The 18,602-nt window shown below is 40.7% G+C and overlaps 1 protein-coding gene across 1 annotated transcript; it reads right to left on the minus strand.

The window, feature by feature from the left end:
• Positions 1 to 2,151: 2,151 nt before the first annotated feature.
• eny2 (ENY2 transcription and export complex 2 subunit) lies at positions 2,152 to 6,811 on the minus strand. The gene is made up of 5 exons (XM_030073284.1): positions 6,493 to 6,811; positions 6,182 to 6,259; positions 5,351 to 5,421; positions 5,056 to 5,130; positions 2,152 to 2,542 (listed from the first exon to the last, which is right to left on the minus strand). The coding sequence occupies exons 2-5, from the start codon at positions 6,247 to 6,249 to the stop codon at positions 2,469 to 2,471; spliced, it is 288 nt and encodes a 95-aa protein (XP_029929144.1). The 5' UTR covers positions 6,250 to 6,259; positions 6,493 to 6,811; the 3' UTR covers positions 2,152 to 2,468.
• Positions 6,812 to 18,602: the final 11,791 nt, after the last annotated feature.

Below are 18,602 nucleotides of genomic sequence, written 5' to 3' on the forward strand. Positions count from 1 at the left end.
AAAAAAAAAAAAGAATACGGTGAAACCGTGACTATTCTTCAGCAGCAAGCATTCATGTAAGTCACATTTTTTTGATAGGGAATGCAGGCCTTCACCAGAGCTGTGCAATTCTGAACAGATGTTGTTTGATAAATGAAAAATAAACTGTTGTCAATTCTTACTTTTCAGCTGTCTTTCAACTGAAGGTCAGAATTGATGTTTAATAAATTCAAACATTAAGCAGTTATGGGTGTGTGGTTGATTTAGGGAGTATTTCATGTTGCTGGAGCTGTAGAGATGTACTTTTTTCATGACAGGCCACGCCCACCACCACACCTCCTTTTGGCCAATCAGTGTGAAAGGTTAATAAGGTCTTCCCTCCCCATGAACAAGCTTTCCACAAAGTTTTGCTATATTATTTGAAGCCATATGGAAATTATCTACCTCTTTTGCGATAGGCCATACCCACTGCCACGCCCCATTTTGACCAATCTGTTTTGTGCTAATCCATTCATAACTTTTTTGAGATGTCCTGCTAACAAACAGACAGACAGAATGGGGCAGAAATCCCTGTCCCACTCTCTCGATGGAGGCAAAGAACACACCAGAGACAGGCAGGGCATTGTGGGGAGGTCACAGCCCAGCTTTTTACAGATTTTCTTAAACGATCTCACCGTGCTGGAACTTTTTCTGGACTTGCCAGCTCAGTGACTCTCCCTCTGGAACACTTGTGTGCACTTGTTCATTTCACACACGACGCACCGAGGACCTAGAAACAATCTGACAACCGGCTTCGGTGAGGGCAATCCGTCCCCCGGCGCGTTCACGAGCTCCACCTCTCCCTGTGAAAGGGGTCACTCCTGTTTATCTTTTCATGATCTCCCTCTCTCCGTCCCCATCTCTCCCCTCAGTGGGGAGCGCTCTGTTATTCTAGGAAGTAAAGCAGCAGCAGGCTCGTCATTTTGGGAACCTGGATGTTTGGATATAAGCACAGGGGATGTGTCATTTAGTAAAAGGAGCTTATTTCAGGGCACCAGCCTAGTGTGCTTCAAGTTTCTGTGCTAAATTGTCCCTTTCACTCTGTATATTCTCTCAGTTAGCTGATGAAAACTCTTTTCTTGCATTTGTCGAGTCTTTATTTTGACTCTATCTTTGAAAGACAAGGCATGAAGTTGCCTGCTGTCTAAACAGAGGAGGAAAGTGTGTATGTCACACTGGCTATGAGGAAATGTCCCTGGTCATGTTTCTGTTCGCGTGTTTTGAAACTCACTTTGTAAAACTGCCCTGAAGCAGGGACCTTCATATTCACAACTCATAAAAAAACATGGATGTGTAAAATTCGATGGTTGAGTCTGAAATTGTAATATGAATGAGGCTTTAAAGAACCGTACCAGTGATTTTTAATGCTTGACCCCTTTACATTTTATCCATATCTTACAATCCAACAAACCATTTTGCAGATCATGCGGGGGTACTAAAGATTTCACAATATATAATAAAAATCCCTCAATCCCTCATTCAAATTTGAATTTTTCCATTAAAACACCCACCTTATAATGTTCTGCCTCTACGGCTAACAAAGACATCAACATTCATAAATCACAGCACTACTAATTCGCAGTATAAAGCTATTTTCTTGCAGAGAGATTTCTTCATTCTGCCCGATTACAAGGATTCAAGTAAACAAAACACAACAAATAGGGAAAATGATATTGGAGTTCTTAAATATGACTTTGGGAGAAGCAGGAATGTGAAGTACATACTTTTTTGGAGATATTACACTTGACAAGCAAAATCAGTCGGTATGATCCTTTAATCAAAGTGTTAAAGTGTCACCTAAATAGGAGTCACTTAATGTACAGTCCCTTTTTATTCAGATGGAGTATTCTTGGGGCACAAGTATGTTATAATGGCACAAAATGCAATTATACAGTCAGCAACTGTGTAGGCACCATCACACAGACCACTGTCACTGATATTCATGCATGTGATGATGTCTTTCACCATGACTCCAGACAGGCTCATTCATACAGAACAAGATACGTTTAAGTGCTTTTAGCTCCACAAAATATGATCGAGCACTAACGTGTGTCTCTCAGCTCATCAAGTCATTCCGCCAAGGCTGTCGGCTGATCTGTGTGACATGAGATGTAATTATTAGGCATAGAAAACTTCAATCAATCAAAAAACTTTATTTATACAGCGTATTTCATATACAAAGGACATCTCTATGTGCAAAGTAGACAATGCATTTGCAAAATTCTTGACACCTTTCGTCACTGGATAAGCAACAACAAAAGTGGATGGCAAAGCCTGTGTTAAACAATTTGTCACTCCAATTTGCAAATCATTACAAAAAACAAAACAGTTTTGACCTAAAGTTCAAATAAAATGATTCATAAAAAATAGGCTATATGATGATAGTATAGGCAAGTGGTCTAAAACGTCATCACAAACGAGAGAAAAAACAAATGAGCCTGCTCTCTTGTTCATGTGGCATGCTGAGCCAAGAAGGCTCTTATCCTCTGAAGAAGCTCCTTCTTCACGCTGTCTGGCACCAGAGCTGGAGGACAGAGACACACATCCATAAACATAACTTTACTATGCTGGTACAGCACACAACAGTGATGATATTTGCACTTTCAGTGGGAGTGGTCATTTTTTGTATCATAATTTTCATTTTAACTGGAAGAAAAAAAAATAGTAAAATAAGGGTGTTGTGATTTTTGCTGCAGTCTGCACCAAACAATCTTTTTTTTTTTTTTGAAATTATGATTTGTAAGCCAGGGCATCTCTAAAAAATTGCAGCTGCTGTCATTTGAATATTGCTGGACTCTCGTTTTCATTTTCACAATGCTGACACCTTAACCCTCTGAATCCAAGGAGCAGCCTTCGTGGTTTCATTTAACTCTCTGAAGAAACTTCCCTCATTTTTTTAAAATTTTATTTTAAAATATTTTAAAAAGCCCATGAAATGAACTCTTACTTTCTTGATCTGATGTATTTCCTGTTGAAACAGGATGTTTGGGCAGGACATGGTGCAGGGAAGGATCATTCACAAGTGTAAACCAACAGGATCTCAGTTTGGGAGAGAAACATTTTATTTTGAGGGGATGAGATGGATGAGAGAGGATGTTTAAAGATTTGTGAAGGTTTTACTGGCTGAAATTTTTATTTACAACCACCACTGCAGGATGATGTCACTATTTAAGATACTCTGTTTTACAGGAAGTAGAAGTCATGCGAGGTCATTCCATGGGAACTTTAAAAATCACTACTTTGGGCCATGAGTGTCATTCTTTGTTGGAAAACAAAAGATTTTTACATCCAGCTGCACTAGAGATATCTCAGTGTAGTGGGATGTTGTCTACATTTGGCCGGTTGTCAGCAAGACTAAGACAAACACACAACCAAATGAGAAAACTGGGCCAAAAAATGCAAGATACATTAACAACAGCTTTTTAGAATTAAGGGAGGATTTGTCCTTTACCACAATAATGAGAAGTACAAGAATGAACAGGGAGGATACTGTAACAGCCAGTCAGTCAACACTGCACAATCCACCAGGAACCTTCTTTTTACATCACAAACTAACAACTTTTGACTCAGTTCAAACTCATTTATGAATACATTATTTAGAACTGGCACAGATATTTATAACAAATTACCCTATGAGATTGAAACATACTCGGAATAGTTGTCGTACCATATATTTGTTCAAATATTAATACAAGTCCGCTAAAACAGTGTGAAATATATTGGTTTTTCAACAATACCAGGTATTGACTAAATTCATTTGCTCCTCTGTGCGTTATTGTTGCCACTGCCGGTGATTTAACGTTGACAAAAGACTCCTGCTGAAAAAAGCAGTTGTTTGGGAACCCACTTCTTTGACAATAAAGCCAGTCTAAATGTTTAGCAGAGTGCCAAACAGTGCCACAGTCTGACTGATGAAGACGGGAAGAAACTCAGTGTTTGTTTACACACGAATCAAACGCTGAACTTTACGGGTCCAACTGGAGTGCCTCTGTCAGGAGACGGCTGCATGAGAGTTTACTGCTACAGCGCAGAACACTTACTGTCACACCTGGTGGACACACTCATGTGTGATGAGGTTTCACCTGTTTAGTTAAAGTTAGTGACTTGTGACAAAGACTACTGCAGTACCACTCTGTCCTGAGAAAGCATGCCATCCCTTCTGGATTCAAGCCGTGTGGAAGAGGATTCAATGAGCCTAAACATGCATCAAACCTATGCCAGGCCAATCTGAAGTCTGAGGAAGAGCACTGACATGCATGGCTTTCCCTGCACAGTCACTAGACCTCAACCCCTGAGCATCTTTGGGAACATTTGACAACCAAAAGCTTTACAGCTGGAGGGATATGGCACATCTGGCACCAGTGATCCAAACAGAAACAAATTGGCAGGATGATCTTGAATGTGGCATATTAAGTTTGTTGTATAGTATGTTGGATGACATATTTGTCAAAGCTCTCATGAAAAAAAGGGTTGGGGTGGGGTGGGGTTGTAAGCATGGTCACCATCATGGACGTCTACTACTTCCTGCCCTCAACTTGTGACTGATGTGGCCTTCATCTGTCCTGTTGAAAGCAATGAAGCAGCACTGTTGCTTTGCTGTTTTACTCTCTCACAATGACACAACTGCAATTCATGTGATTGCAAAGTTTTGTTTCACTATTTAAAAGGCAGCAAAGAAAATAAAGAAGTGAATGAATGGAGTGAATTTGCGTCTCCACTTTAGCACAAAAAATGTTTATAGTTTTTGTTTGACTGTTGTTAATTTTGATCTGAAGGATTTGTGTTTAACATTTAAAATAAGAGCAAACAAAACAAACACAAACCATCATCATCACCATACGGCTGTAATGACAGCTTCTGACAGGAGATGGCAAAGTTGAGATAGATCGATTGAAATGATCCAAAAAAAGTGTGTGAAGGTGGATGAAACAAATGTAGCCTACTCCTGCAAATTTCAGACAATTCCGTCTTCTTTTACCTCACACATTCAGCAAACATGATCAAAAATGAGCACAGCGAGCAGGCAGGCGGACATACCTCTTCCTTTAGGAGTGATCTCCACCACAAGGTCCTCCACAGTCACATGCTCCAAGCCTTTTTCTTTGATGACTTCTGAAATTAGAGAGAAGATTTTCACACTCTCTGTGGGAAAACTGTGTCACTTCAACAGCAGAAAGAACCAAGAATATAGATATGGAACAATATGATGATACCTTTTGAGGATAACACAACAACTGGTTGTAGGATAACACAACAACTGGCTGTAGATGAACATAGATAAAGCATGCAGCAAGATTAGCAGAAGTGAGAGAGCAACACTGTCATCTGGTACCTTTGCAGTGAGCCTTCATCTGATCCTTCCATCCACACTCAGTGAGCTTAGCTCTCAGCAGCTCCTTCAGCCTGTCAAGCAGTGTGTAGTGAGGATAAGTCAGTCAGGACATTTTTTTTTTTTTTTTTGCTTAACTGATTTAAAAAAGGTGGTGTCATGTGAAACTAGACGGCTTAAACAACCTGTCCATACCAAGCATGTCACGCTAGGTTGCTGGCAAGAAGGCTAAATATTGCTCTAAACTAAATTTTGGGGAGGGAAAATCTGGCATCGCCATATTCATATTCCTCTGAACTCCAGATCTCAGATTGAAAATGGGTTCTCTGGGCAGCCACGGCTCTCCCCTTTGCAGACATGCCCACCTCATGCTAATCCCATGCAGTTTGGGCCACAAACCCTGCAGTCCACATGTGTTCTTGTGGCCTGTTGTAAAATGGTGTGTTTGTGCAGACTGGGGCCTAAACAGTCTTGGAGCTGCATCAGTTGGCTTTGACTGGAAAGCTGAGACTCTTGTGGATTCAATGAGCCTTCACAATGGACGTCACTACGTAAAATGACCTATAGTGACCTCTTGGATAATCACAGCCTCATTAAACTTCATATCCACAAACTAGAGAATTCAAAAAACAAAATTTGCAATAAACTGTAATATCAAATGATAATACTTGGAGAATCGAATCAACACCAAAGTTTCACGGTACAGTAGGCTAATTTTTTTTTTTTTTTTTTTTTTTGCCAGCATAACACAGTAGCACTACAGGTTAAACTGAGGAGAGACTTCAGAGCTTCAGGTGGCGTTCACCATTGGTTGTGCTAGCTGCTACATCTCACCTCTCTCGTTCTCCCATCTCAGTCAGCTTCTGGTTTATTGTTGCCCTCATTCTTGAATCTTTACTCATATTCTGTCACCTGCAGGGAGGGAGGCATGCACGTCAGCTGCAGCCGACACGGCTAATTTGAACAGGAGCTGCTAACGTTAGCTCAGTAGCAAGCGGCGGCGTTTGCGGTTAACGACGAGTTCACCCAGTTAATGTTACACAAACCAACGTTAGCTTCTAAACATTAAGGTGACAGCCAGTGCCGTCGCTTTCTGCGTTAAAACATTTTGTGTCTTATCTGTATTTCACAGCAGCAAAACTCACCGAAAAATGTTATGCTCATATTGTGTTTACCATGGTGTGTTTATTATTAAAGCTAATGAGCTCGCCAAGGTTGACCCAACTGGCAGATGTTGCCTGCTTACACTTTTGAGAAAAAAAGAAGTAAAGAGGTCTCACTCACTCTCTCACTAGAATCTACTCTAAGTCTATTGGCGTTAATATACAAGTTAACCACACGTGGAAGATAACTGCCACTTATAACATATCAGCTGTTTAAACCAAGTTGCACATGAACCGAGAGACACCCTCAACGAAAATTTAAGTTGTAACTCTCGCAAACTCGTCCTCGATAGGTTGCCTTAGTAAAGACTAGGCGTTTTAATGATTGAGTGAACCATCTTCTCATGTAGTCCCATCTTTGTCTGGGAATACGACCCTTGTTATCCCATCACTAATCACATTCCGTCCAGGAACTTAGTGATTAGTAAAAATGGTTCCTACTTATTTGTAAAGTGCAATGCTGCGGTACGCCACATGGCGGTAGTATTGGTTAACAGATTTCATGATGACCAGGGAATGGCTACTTTTTTCTCTTTAGTTGTTCTCAAAAAATTGTCAAATAAAGATAGATTATGCCATAAATAATAAGATAATACTATTAATGTCAAATAAGATAAGTTAAGTCTGTAATGCATTAAGGCTTCAAAACAACATGATCAGGGGCTGGATTGCCTGATGGCAGGAAATAATGCCCTCGATCTGAATGATTCAGGTGTGTGGTGTCTGCATGCATCTGCCCTGCTGAAGTGCCTTTGAGCAAGAATCCCTACCAACTGGAGTAGCCGTGTGTAGCTGTCCCTTCCTGCAGTGGAAGGCACATCTAAACTTTGCCTGTGGGGATCAATAAAGTATGACATTATAATTATGTTGTAAGTTTATTTTCAAGTATTTCTCACGAACCTGTGATTGAGCGAGGTTTTTAAGACTTCCACACAAAGGATCAACCTCACCCTGATTTTTGTAAAGCTCCCAGCAGTGGTTGGTATGTTACATGTCTAACAAGAACACATGGTCTGGCTCTTGGCTATTCAGTTGTGTTTCTTCACCAGAGCAGCATGTGGCCCAATGTCAGGCATTGCAGGCATCAAATTAATGACAAAGAATACACAACAAGTGCTTTCTTTTGCTGCTTGTGTTTTAATTCTTATGGGAAATGCTGGTGCTGTTGATAGCCTGCAGCTGTTACATGCATTAGACTAGTAGAGATTTGGAAAATACTGCAACAATTCAAGAAATCTGTCATCCTTAAGAAGAATTCCATCAACATTATTTACAACAATAATATTTTTCCGCTAATAACTCTGAGTTGTATCACCCCAAAATGTATGTTATTGTTGCATACACTGGCCAGCTGGATCCAAATCCACTAAGAGATTAATCATACATGCACAGGGTAGTGGAAATGCTGAATTTAATAGGTGCACTTTTAGATTCCTTTCCTGGACAAGACGGGGCTTCATGAATTCACATATGAGCCCTGTCTCTTGTAAGCAGTAATCTAATTACTCCAGATAGTTTCTATATCAAATGGATGGAACATCCAAACTTGGTTTCTGTTGCTTATTTCATTGGAACCTTGAAGTGCATGATAGCTGCCTGGCAAAGAGATTGCTAAGCATTAGCCTAATTCATTTGGTAAACCACTTCGTCCGTGCTTGCTTCAAGGAAGCAGCCTGGGTTAAAGTCGTGCTTTTCAAGTGAACTGAATAAAATTACCTGCCACTTTTTATCTACTTGGAAAACCACCCAAAAGGGCAGAGCATCAGACCGTATTATCTGTCTGCCATTTAACTTTCAGCATCAGTTGCAAGCAATCTCTACATTCTACTGAGCAGCTCTATCTTTTCCACCCCTGAGTCCTTTGGCTGTCAAGCCCTTGTGGGGTCCTGCCTCCCTTTTTGAGGTTATCAGAATATTCTCTCCTGCCTAGAGGGGGTTGAATGGTGTGGATTACAAATGGATTTAGGTGTATTAATTTAAAAGAGAAAGAAATTGTCTGCAGATATGTTTTTGGATGAGGGCAGATACAAAAGGGTACTTTGAATGTACAAGGGTGGCTTATACACCTACATATTTTTGCATGGGTAATAGAAGATCACTGACTTTGGTGTTAAATGTCAGTGAAAAAGAAAATCCCAAGTTGATTCTAAATAAGTCAAGGTATTGAGAGTCAGAAGAAGAGCAATGAAATACAGGGATAAAGAAAGCCTTTCTGTGTTACAGCCAAGCATTCCTTGGCGTGCAGCGCTCAGATCTGAAAATATGGTGTGATGCCCTGTCTTGCATAATTAATGTCTGCACTTTTTGGTAGTTAAAAAATGGGACATTCAAGTCTAAGGAAACAGTTGGATTCAAAGGGCTGGGGCTTTCCGCCTTATTATTCGAAAGACCCTATGACACTGCTACCACTACCGTTCTGCTCAGTTGCTCAGTTTAATTAAACACTTTACTGACTTCTGGTAGCTTGCATAAGTTAAATTGCTTCTGTTTCATTTACTTTAACTTAAAAATACACCGCGGTCAGATCTGATTTCAACTGACGGCTTGCACTGAGATTCTCACTTTAGGAAAACTAGACTGAAGAGTAAACTTTAACACAAGGGATTTCAAGGCTATGCACCTTGAAACACCCCTGTTCAGTCTTTGAAGACACTGACAACGAGAGAAGCCCTCGTATGCCAACTAAGACTTTTAAATTGTGTCTCCAAATAGAAGAGTCTGCCTTTTGAAGTCTGGACGAGAATTATTCCCAGTGTGGTACGGAGAGCGGGATTTAGGACGGCTGCTATCTCATGTTCAAGTGGGAAATGTCTCCTCTTGCATCACTTCATGACAGACTGATTGATGCCCTACCTGTTGTAGGTGAACTAATGGCCTCTGTGTGGACGGCTCTACAGGACAGAGAGAAGCTGTCTGGCTCTGTGGACTTTCAGTTAATTATCAGCTGCTCTGCTGACAGGTCGGCGATGTAGTGAGGAGGGCGATGAAAAGCTAGTGTGGCTTTTCACTGCCACTGATAATCGTTCCTTTGGCTCAGTGACAGTATGAGGTGTTTATACCTCTGTTTAGAGGGGTGGACATGCTCCAGCAGATGCCCCTGTGGGGGAAAAGGGAGCGACATGGTGCAACAAGGCGTATGGAAGAATTTCCCTCCCACCCAGACCTCCCTTATCTGCTCTTCCTCCCCCTCGACAGCTGACATAGTCCCAGCCTATTACCGCAGTTATGCTGGCTGAAGGAGCCTGGGGCGGCTAGCGAGACAGCAAGGGGGAGGAGAGCTGCTGGACTCCCAGGGAAAGGGGAATCCACAGGGACTCCTCTCAAGGCTTCTTCACGACTGGCTAACCATAAACCACTAGGCTTGGCACAGTGGTTAGGGTTTTACATGAGCATAGCATGAGGTTTCTTCACTTTGTTCCATCAGATGCAGCAATTATTTCCTGTGGAAGAAGTTGGAGAGGGGAATATTCTGAGAGAGGATGCATGAAGAAAGAATGGATAATCCTCAAAGAATTTATGAGGACTAAAGCAGATAATACTTAAGCAAGCCCGGCCTGTGGCCGGCCCCAGAGACCTCGTCCTAGAACTCTAAATTAGGTGTCTACATTAAAGTGGGTGTCGTTTATGGCTTTGCCTTCTAGCTGACAGCCCCTCCCCTGTTTTAGAAGTCAATTCAGCGCCTGATGTGCTAATAATAGATATATGGCGCTTCACACTCAGCGTGGCGAGAGAAAGTCTTGGTTTTTCTGCAAAAACAAGATGCAACAGGAAATGTAGGGGTGGGAACCACCTGCATGGGCTCCACTAATAACCACTGCACTAATTACTATCTGCATCTTAATCTGATGACACATTCATGATGGGAGTGCAGCCAATGGGAAACACTGGGGCCTCACAAAGAGCTCCTATAAACACTAAGCAGCAATTATCTTTTCCTGTGATATAGATCGAAGTATACTGTTCCTACAGTATATATTATATTGTTAAATAGTGTATTTTGCTTAGAAAGAACCACATTGTATCACTCTTTTCAACCAGGATAACAAATGAAATTCCTCTGGGGAAGGAAGGGAGAAAGCAGTTTTAGCTGGCTGTGATATAAAATTCCATGGGGTCATGATAATAAAAAATAAAAATTCTCACGTCACCATATTTAGCAATGTTTTGTGCATATGATCACTTAAGATACTGAGAACTGCACGTCTATTCCCATTCCATTTTGGTATATGATAGCAGCAGGTTTGCTGGTTTGGTGATTTATTATCATGTTGATGACATATTCTCCGCTTGTTTCTAGCATGCCACCTGATATATTGTTATTGATCCAAACTCTCCTTCTGAAAACATATGTAATATGGACAGCCAGCTCACAGGAGTTAATGGTAGCCAGAGGTTTCTGAACGGCCCATTGTCCTGCTGCTGTTGAGATCGGTGTGATTAACAGTAAATGTGATAATTCCAATACTAAAATAGTTGGCCAAAAATGTAATGGGTCATTATATTATGGGCATTTTGTCTTATTTGCTGAGTGCTCTGCAGGATCTCCATTACCGTGCTCATTATGTATTTCTAATCATCACTGGCATAGAGAGTCTGTGACTGTTGAAATGTACATGAAATTGTTGTTTTCCCCCGGCTTGCTACTGTTTTAGAGAATGGATTGCAATTAGACTGCAGGGCAAAATAGCACTCATCTGGCGCTATGTATCTAATACTAGATCCAGCAATCAAACTGGGGACCAGCTGCACTGGCAAACCAAGTTGTGGATAAGTGGATGAGGTTCTGAAACCTCATTATTTTCCAGCCTGTATGGGAATAATCTCACCTCTCTCTCCCTCTCCCTCTCTGTAACTCCCTTTCAATAGGCCTCATGTTATAGAGCTTAGACAAACAAACGCTTGCAGCCATGCGCATACGTATGTTTGCATCATCCCTGAGTCCACTGAAGCCCGGCAGGATAATATGAGCACTGAAATAAACAAGTGTTTTCAGCTCGGTGTATGAGAGAGCTCACAGAGTGTCCACTGCTTAATAGACCCAACAGTGAAAGTGTGTAGTTATGAACAGAAAAGAGAGGGATGGTGCTCACTGACAATAATGTTCAAGTGCACCACTGAACCGATGTGCTTGACTTTGAATATGGTCAAGTCTGAGGACTGTTATAATCTCTGTGTATTTGTACTTTGAGTTCTTTTTACACCAGAACTAGACTGCTCACTTTTGACCCTTGTGAAATGTGTAACTGGCTGCAAAAGTGTATTTAAAGTGTACAGTGTACAGTTAAAATGGTGATTTTGATATTAGTATTTGTGAGTACAATCTTCATCATCCACCAACATTTGAGAGCTCCAGAAAGAAAATTATAATAAAATGTTGTTTTAGTGGCTCCATTTAGAGTGCAGATCGGCCCACATATTTTTGACTGAAGCCAACCTGAGACAGGAGCAGAGCCCGACCCCGACAGGCAGTCTGTTTGTTGTGTGTCTGAACCTGACCTGAGCCTGAGATTGTGCTTGTCCTCCATCACTAGGTTACATTTACCGCCTGAAATAGCCTACGTGTTGCCTTCAGTGTCATCACGTAATCTCTAGCAGTATACAGGAAGTTGCCCAGAACACACAGTAGGTCCATCATTTTTATTTATTTTACACTAAAGCTTCATTGAAAGAACACCAATGAGATCAAACCTGACCCGAAACTCCAATTGATTAAGTTCATTTTGTCTCTCATTGACATATACACAAGTTTTTCCTTTGTTCAGACAAAAATACAAGATAGAGCTGTTCTTGCTTGACAGTTTTGACTGTGGCTCCAGTCTTCCTCAGAAGCGTCATCTGACCTGATAATAACATCTGAGGCCAACAAATTTAAACGGTGGATAAAGGAGGCCATCGAAATTAGGAAGCGGGCAAGGGACACCATCAACCGGGACGAGGGGGCATACACCCTCTTGCACACCTGGGATTCAGTGCTCCAAGAACCATCCAGGGAGAAGGGGGCATGGTCGGCCCGACAGACTCTGACAGGTCTGTCAGGCCGATCAGCTGATAAATGACACGTCAGCAACACGTCAGATGACGCTTCTGAGGAAGACTGGAGCCACAGTCGAAACTGTCAAGCAGGTATGAACAGCTCTATCTTGTATTTTTGTCTGAACAAAGGAAAAACTTGTGTATCTGACCCGAAACTGAACATAATTTTGAAATTTTGTCCTAACCCGACGGGTCCCGACAGGCTCGGGTCAGGTATCCACACTCTAGTAACAGTATTGTCTGGACCCTGGTGAAGGCTCATTTATTCTCCCTTCACCTACGAAAATAAATAGGCCTGTTTCAAACGATGTAACTGTCTCTGCCCACATGCTTCCATGCTTCCTTTACTTTGGCATGGACGTTAAACAATATATCCACTAGAGGCAAGTTTCTGATAAGAACAAACATGGCAACAGTGACGGAGGTCGCAATAATGGACCTGCTACAAAGAAACGAAAGCAGAGGTGGCGATGTAGATGGCAGTGGTTGCAAGGTCATTAAACACATCACCGCAGGAACTGAAGTAAAAATGAAAAAGAGGCTTTACAAAAAAATGAACTGAAACTGTAGTGTGTTCACAAAACAAATTAAAATAAACTAAAACTGCAGAGAAAACGTCTTTAGTGTCTTTGTCGGTTTATTCAGTTGTTCATCTGTGCTGAGTGAAAATATATTTTTTAAATGGTTTGATCTTTTGGTTTTATGACACAATACTTTTCTAACCTTCAAGGACTAAAAACTAAACTACATTAGCAAAACCTGCTTTAAAAACTAATTAAAAACAATCTGAAATTGAAAATAAAAGGTCAAAACATAATGGAAAAATGCGAAACCATAACAACCTTGGTGGATGACAGGTGCAGCTGAAGAGTCAGAGGGGGCAGGGGGCAGCACAGCCATCCTGTATCCTGAGCTGACTCAGCACATATCCACAGCCAGGCCTGTGTGTGCACAGACAGGACTTCAGATTCTCACCGCTTCATGATTCTCTCTACACACAATAATAATAATAATAAAAAGTTTTAATTAAGACATATGCATTTTAGTTTGCCATTCCTTTGAAAAGGAACACGGAAAACAAATTCCTTTTTTGCAGCAGATGGTATATATTGTATCAACATTATTATGAAAGCCTGGCTTCACTTAGGAATTAATGTTCAAGTACTGTACATAATTACCACTTGCAAATATGTTAGCAGGAATGTTCTGGCTGCCATGTGTGTGCTGTCACGAACGTTTAGTTTCACAGTGATGAGTTCCAGTTGCCATTTGTTCTTCCAGCTCTTTCACACAAGTGGAAAGCCACTTTTGTCGAGGCTTCCAAAGGATGGTAATCGTCTCTCACCACTTTGTCCACCCCTCTCATTTTCCCAAAAGGCAAAAGACGGAATCCAGAAAATGATACTTTGCTGCTTACAAATAAAATCCCTCAGACTTTATACTTCAGTATGTTAAAGATTACAAAACAACACATGACATAAATGTATTAGCAGTCATTCTTTTACCTTTGTTATGGATGCTTAATGAGCCACTTGTTGCTGTGCACAAGATTATGGACTACTTTTGTGTTACTCTCTAAAACCCAGGTCAGCCCTTTCTTTAAGGGGAAATATAAAAAGGAAATATGCAAGAGTGGTGGGTGAAGACTGAAGTAAAGTATTTAGCCTCAACTCATAAAAAAGGTATAATCAGTGAGTTGGTCCAATGTTGAGAACCATGCAGACTCAACTATCAATTTATCTGCTTATTCCATGTTTTTTTTGTTTTTTGTTTTTTGTTTTTTTGTCAGTTAAGTCTAAAGGGTCCTCATTTGAATCTATCCTCTATACATTTTTAAATCACAATAAATAAAATAAAACTTTAATATCCAAAACTAGATCAGCACTCCTGGGACATTAACATAAACAGATCATCAGCATAGCTGATCACTTAGCTACGGAAGCCTGAAGAGGCCATACATTCAACAATTTTGTTAATGCTGTATCACAAGTTAATTATTTGCTTTTACTTTTCTGCCATTATTATGAGTTAATAATAACCTTTCTCATGATGATGGGTGAATAATCTCATGATCTTGAGAAAACAAAAAGCTGATTTCAAGATAATGAGATACTTTACAGGTTTTAGGTAAAGTTATAGTCAAGGCTAAGTACGGAAGCCCAAAGAGGCCATATATTCAGTTTTTTTTAATATTGTTATCTTGAGATCATGAGTTAATTATTTTATCTCGAGATAACAAAGTAATCACTGTATCCATTATCGTTTCCTCGTGATAATGGGTTAATTTATCTTGTTATCTTCAGAAAACCCTATATAACAAGATAATTTACCACAAGCTCTCGTTTTCTCGAACTCACAGAATAATTATGGAGGACTTGACAATGAGTGTTTAGTTTATTTGATCACTGCAACAACATTCAGCCTGTCAGATGCCTGTTATGACTATGGGGAGGAGTCATAACTGATCAGTTCATCATTACAACGAGTGAAACAGGCATTGCAGGCGTGCAAACATTGTTTTTTGTAATGTTTGCTGTGGTAACAGTGGAATTGGTGATAGTTGGGTAGCTCAAGGCTGAGGATGTGAAGGCACAAAAGGACTTGGACATCTTCCATATCAACTAAATTTGCAGCCTGCTGTCCTCCTGTCCCTGTCGCTGTTGTCCTTCATGTTTTATGAACCTTTATCTGACCACGTATGAAAGGAGCCCAAATCTAATTTTGAAGACATCAGATTTCTGTGGTTTTGTTAGTATCAGAAATTATGCCATGTAGTCTGATTTCTGGTTGTAGGACATTGCAGTTTGTGAGATGTGCCACCACTGAGTGCATGTCTCTTCAAACTTCTTCAGTGAGCGCTCTTTTGTGACAGTGATCATGTAATAACTAGTATGAGTCATTACTACCCTGAAATCAGGTCTGATCTAATGAACCAGACACTTGTTTTCAAGTCCTCCATAATTATTCTGTGAGCTCAAGAAAACAAAACCCAGTTTCTTGTGATAAATTATCTTGTTATGTTGAAAAATCAGCCTTTTTTTCCGGAGATAACAAGACAATTTAACCCATTATCACAAGAAAACTAGTTTATTGGCTTAAGATAATGAAATAATTAACTCATAATCTAAAGATAACAGCATTTAAAAATAACTCTTAGGGTATGGCCTCTTAGGGCTTCCGTACGTAGTCTTATATATTACACTCCCTAGCTGTCTCACTCTTTCTCACCTGTGCATGTGTGTGTGTGTGTGTGTGTGTGTGTGTGTGGTGTGTTTTCTCTTCATTACATTATCCTGTTTTAATATGATTCTAAATGTGTTGAGACATTCATTTGAATTCTTTTGAATTTGCTTGACTTGAAGTGTTTTTTTACTGAAATCGCCTTGATTGGATGTCATCTTTGATAAACAAAGATCTGCAACGTTATTGATGTTAGTTGTAATTGTAGCAAGATCAAACCTGCTTGGAAGCAAGTTAAAGGAAAACACCAAAATATCCCCTGAAGTGGCGATTGGCTCCTGTGCCTTCATCTGTCTTTTAATGCATGGTTTATAGGCTGTGTAAAATTAAATTGCTGGTAGCCGTCAGCAGGCAGGATGAAAAATGAGGAGGCAGAGTGGACGGGGTCAACCTCCATCTCACATCAGATGATATTCCTCCAGCTGAGAATCAATATCTTAAAGAAAAAACAACAGCACGTGATCAGGACCACCCAGATGGTTTTGCCTGTCTCTGACTATACTTGCTTCTCTGTCACCTGATTTTTGAAGTGTTAAATTTTCCATAATAACCGGAGTTGAAATCCCATTCTGGAATAACAAATAAAGACATTTTTAACAGAACAGTAAGTGCAGTGTGATGAATGACAGTTAAAATGCAATCCCTTATAATATGTTGTTAGTGGGGAAAAATAATCACAAAAGTAATATAATACTTGAGATGACCATTTTAGAACTAACCCATAATTTAATAGTAATCCATAAAATGCTCTTTGCCTAGTGTTTTTTTTCTTTTATTTTTTTCTTCCAAGTGCAGATATCTCGTTTCAGAACGAAACGCTTCAAATCCTCAGAGTGCTCTTCGTTGTATGACAAAGAGCCGTGTTTATTTTCTGATCACTACCAGGCTGACAAAATAATCCAGAATTAGGTCTTTAAGGCATTTAAGAACGCCACTGAACTGCCAGTATCACAGCTGCTTCTTAGCTTTTCTACAGCACATGATGCAAGTGCTAACGGGTGATCTGTCGCCGGTGAGTGGAAAGACGGAGAGAGAGCGAATGAGCGAGAGAGCAGCAGGCAAAGTGGTGTGATCGCTCATGCCCCCCTGTTTGTCCAGGCCGGTGGGAGAGGAGTGCTCTGTGCGCCGCGGCTCCCTGACTTCATTAGCTGGAAGGGCAGCCGCTCTTGATAAATGGTTCACTTGGTGAGACACATTTGTCACCTCGCTCACAACATCACACACATGCACAAATACACATCCCGAGTCACGGACACACACTGTCACACACACAAACTCAGATCCGCATGCACACACACACTCACGCTCACTCACACACACACACACACAAAAACAGCCCAAAAAACACTCAATAAGGATGCAGCTAGTAGTTTGTAAGGGTGTTTTCGCTTCGATAGCTGTTACAGGGAGCCAGGAGCAGTTATCATCCTGTCACTGATGAAGCGGCTGAGCTGAAGTGTATGCTGCTAACTGGATACGCTGTCACAACTCTGTATTTATCATCACATTGATGAGCTTGGTTGTCTCATAATTCACCACTACTTATGCGCGCGGGAATGAAAAATAAGCGTCATTTACATTGATTTTCCACTCTGCAGTGAGCAGGCCGATTCCCTTTACCAAAATGTGCTTAGGCATCCAGAGTGTCTTATTGGGCGGTAACCAGGCCTGGCTTCGTGCTTTGTCTCACTCTGTCTGATGTTTGAAATGGGTTTCATCACATTTGTGCTTTTCCCCTACTGGAACTGCAATACATATAATCACATCTGTCTGTCTTCAATGACATCACGCATGTAGACAGGTTTACAGTCCACATAGATTGATGCTGTAAAAGCCTGATGAAGAAGTCTGACACCCAAGTGAACAGACACAGTTAGTTAGTTAGTTAGTTTTTATTTTTTTCAAAGAGTGTCATGCGCCATTAATGGTGCCCAGCCCTATGGGCTTACAAGACACTGCAAACAAGAAAGAAAAACAAGATGGCAAAACAAAACAAGTTACATTAAATGTAAAGGCACACTACCTCACAACATAAAGAGTAGACTTGCGTAATTGAAATGCGTCTGACAGATACTTAGCGAGTGGGAACACTTCTTTGGTAAAGAAATAAGACAACATAGATTCATCGGAGAGTAGATCACAGCCAGAAACCTTACAAAAGAGATTGATTCTAAGGGCATGATACAATGGACAATGAAACAGAAAATGCATTTCATTTTCAACTTCATTTAGGTCACATAAGCAACATTTTCTCAGCCATTTTCAGTGGCAAAGCCTATCCTTGAAGTTGGCTCATATAGAAATCCAGAATGCCCAGATGTTGATCAGTGGCTGCTATGAGAGGAGACGGGGGCATGAGACAAGTACAAAAATAAAATAAAATGCTCTAGTATAATTTTAAAGGACCATAACAGTGATTATGCATGTTTAGCCTAATATCTACAAAATGTAGCCTACATACTTCACGTTTCTGCTAATCTTTTCACAAAGCAAACCAGACCCCTCCACTGATCTGAGTGCAGTCAATCACAGCATATTGTTAAAGAGCGTGGAAAATCTAATTGTGGTATTCATGGCCCGGCACTCTCTCGGTTTCAATCCTACCTCTGAGAGAGAAAGCAGTGTGTCTACTACAACAATGAGACCTCTGAGTGCTGAGAGCTTAACTGTGGTGTCCCTTGGCCCTCTCCTGTTCTCCATCTACATGCTCCCTCAGGGTGATGTTATCTGTGGTTACATTAGCTTCCACTGTCATGCAGACAATACTCAGATCTCCATACCTACCAAGCATAATGCCCGCTCTGCATTGGCTAACCTTG

This window comes from Myripristis murdjan, chromosome 16 (genome assembly GCF_902150065.1).
Source record: "Myripristis murdjan chromosome 16, fMyrMur1.1, whole genome shotgun sequence".
Taxonomy (NCBI): Eukaryota; Metazoa; Chordata; class Actinopteri; order Holocentriformes; family Holocentridae; genus Myripristis; species Myripristis murdjan.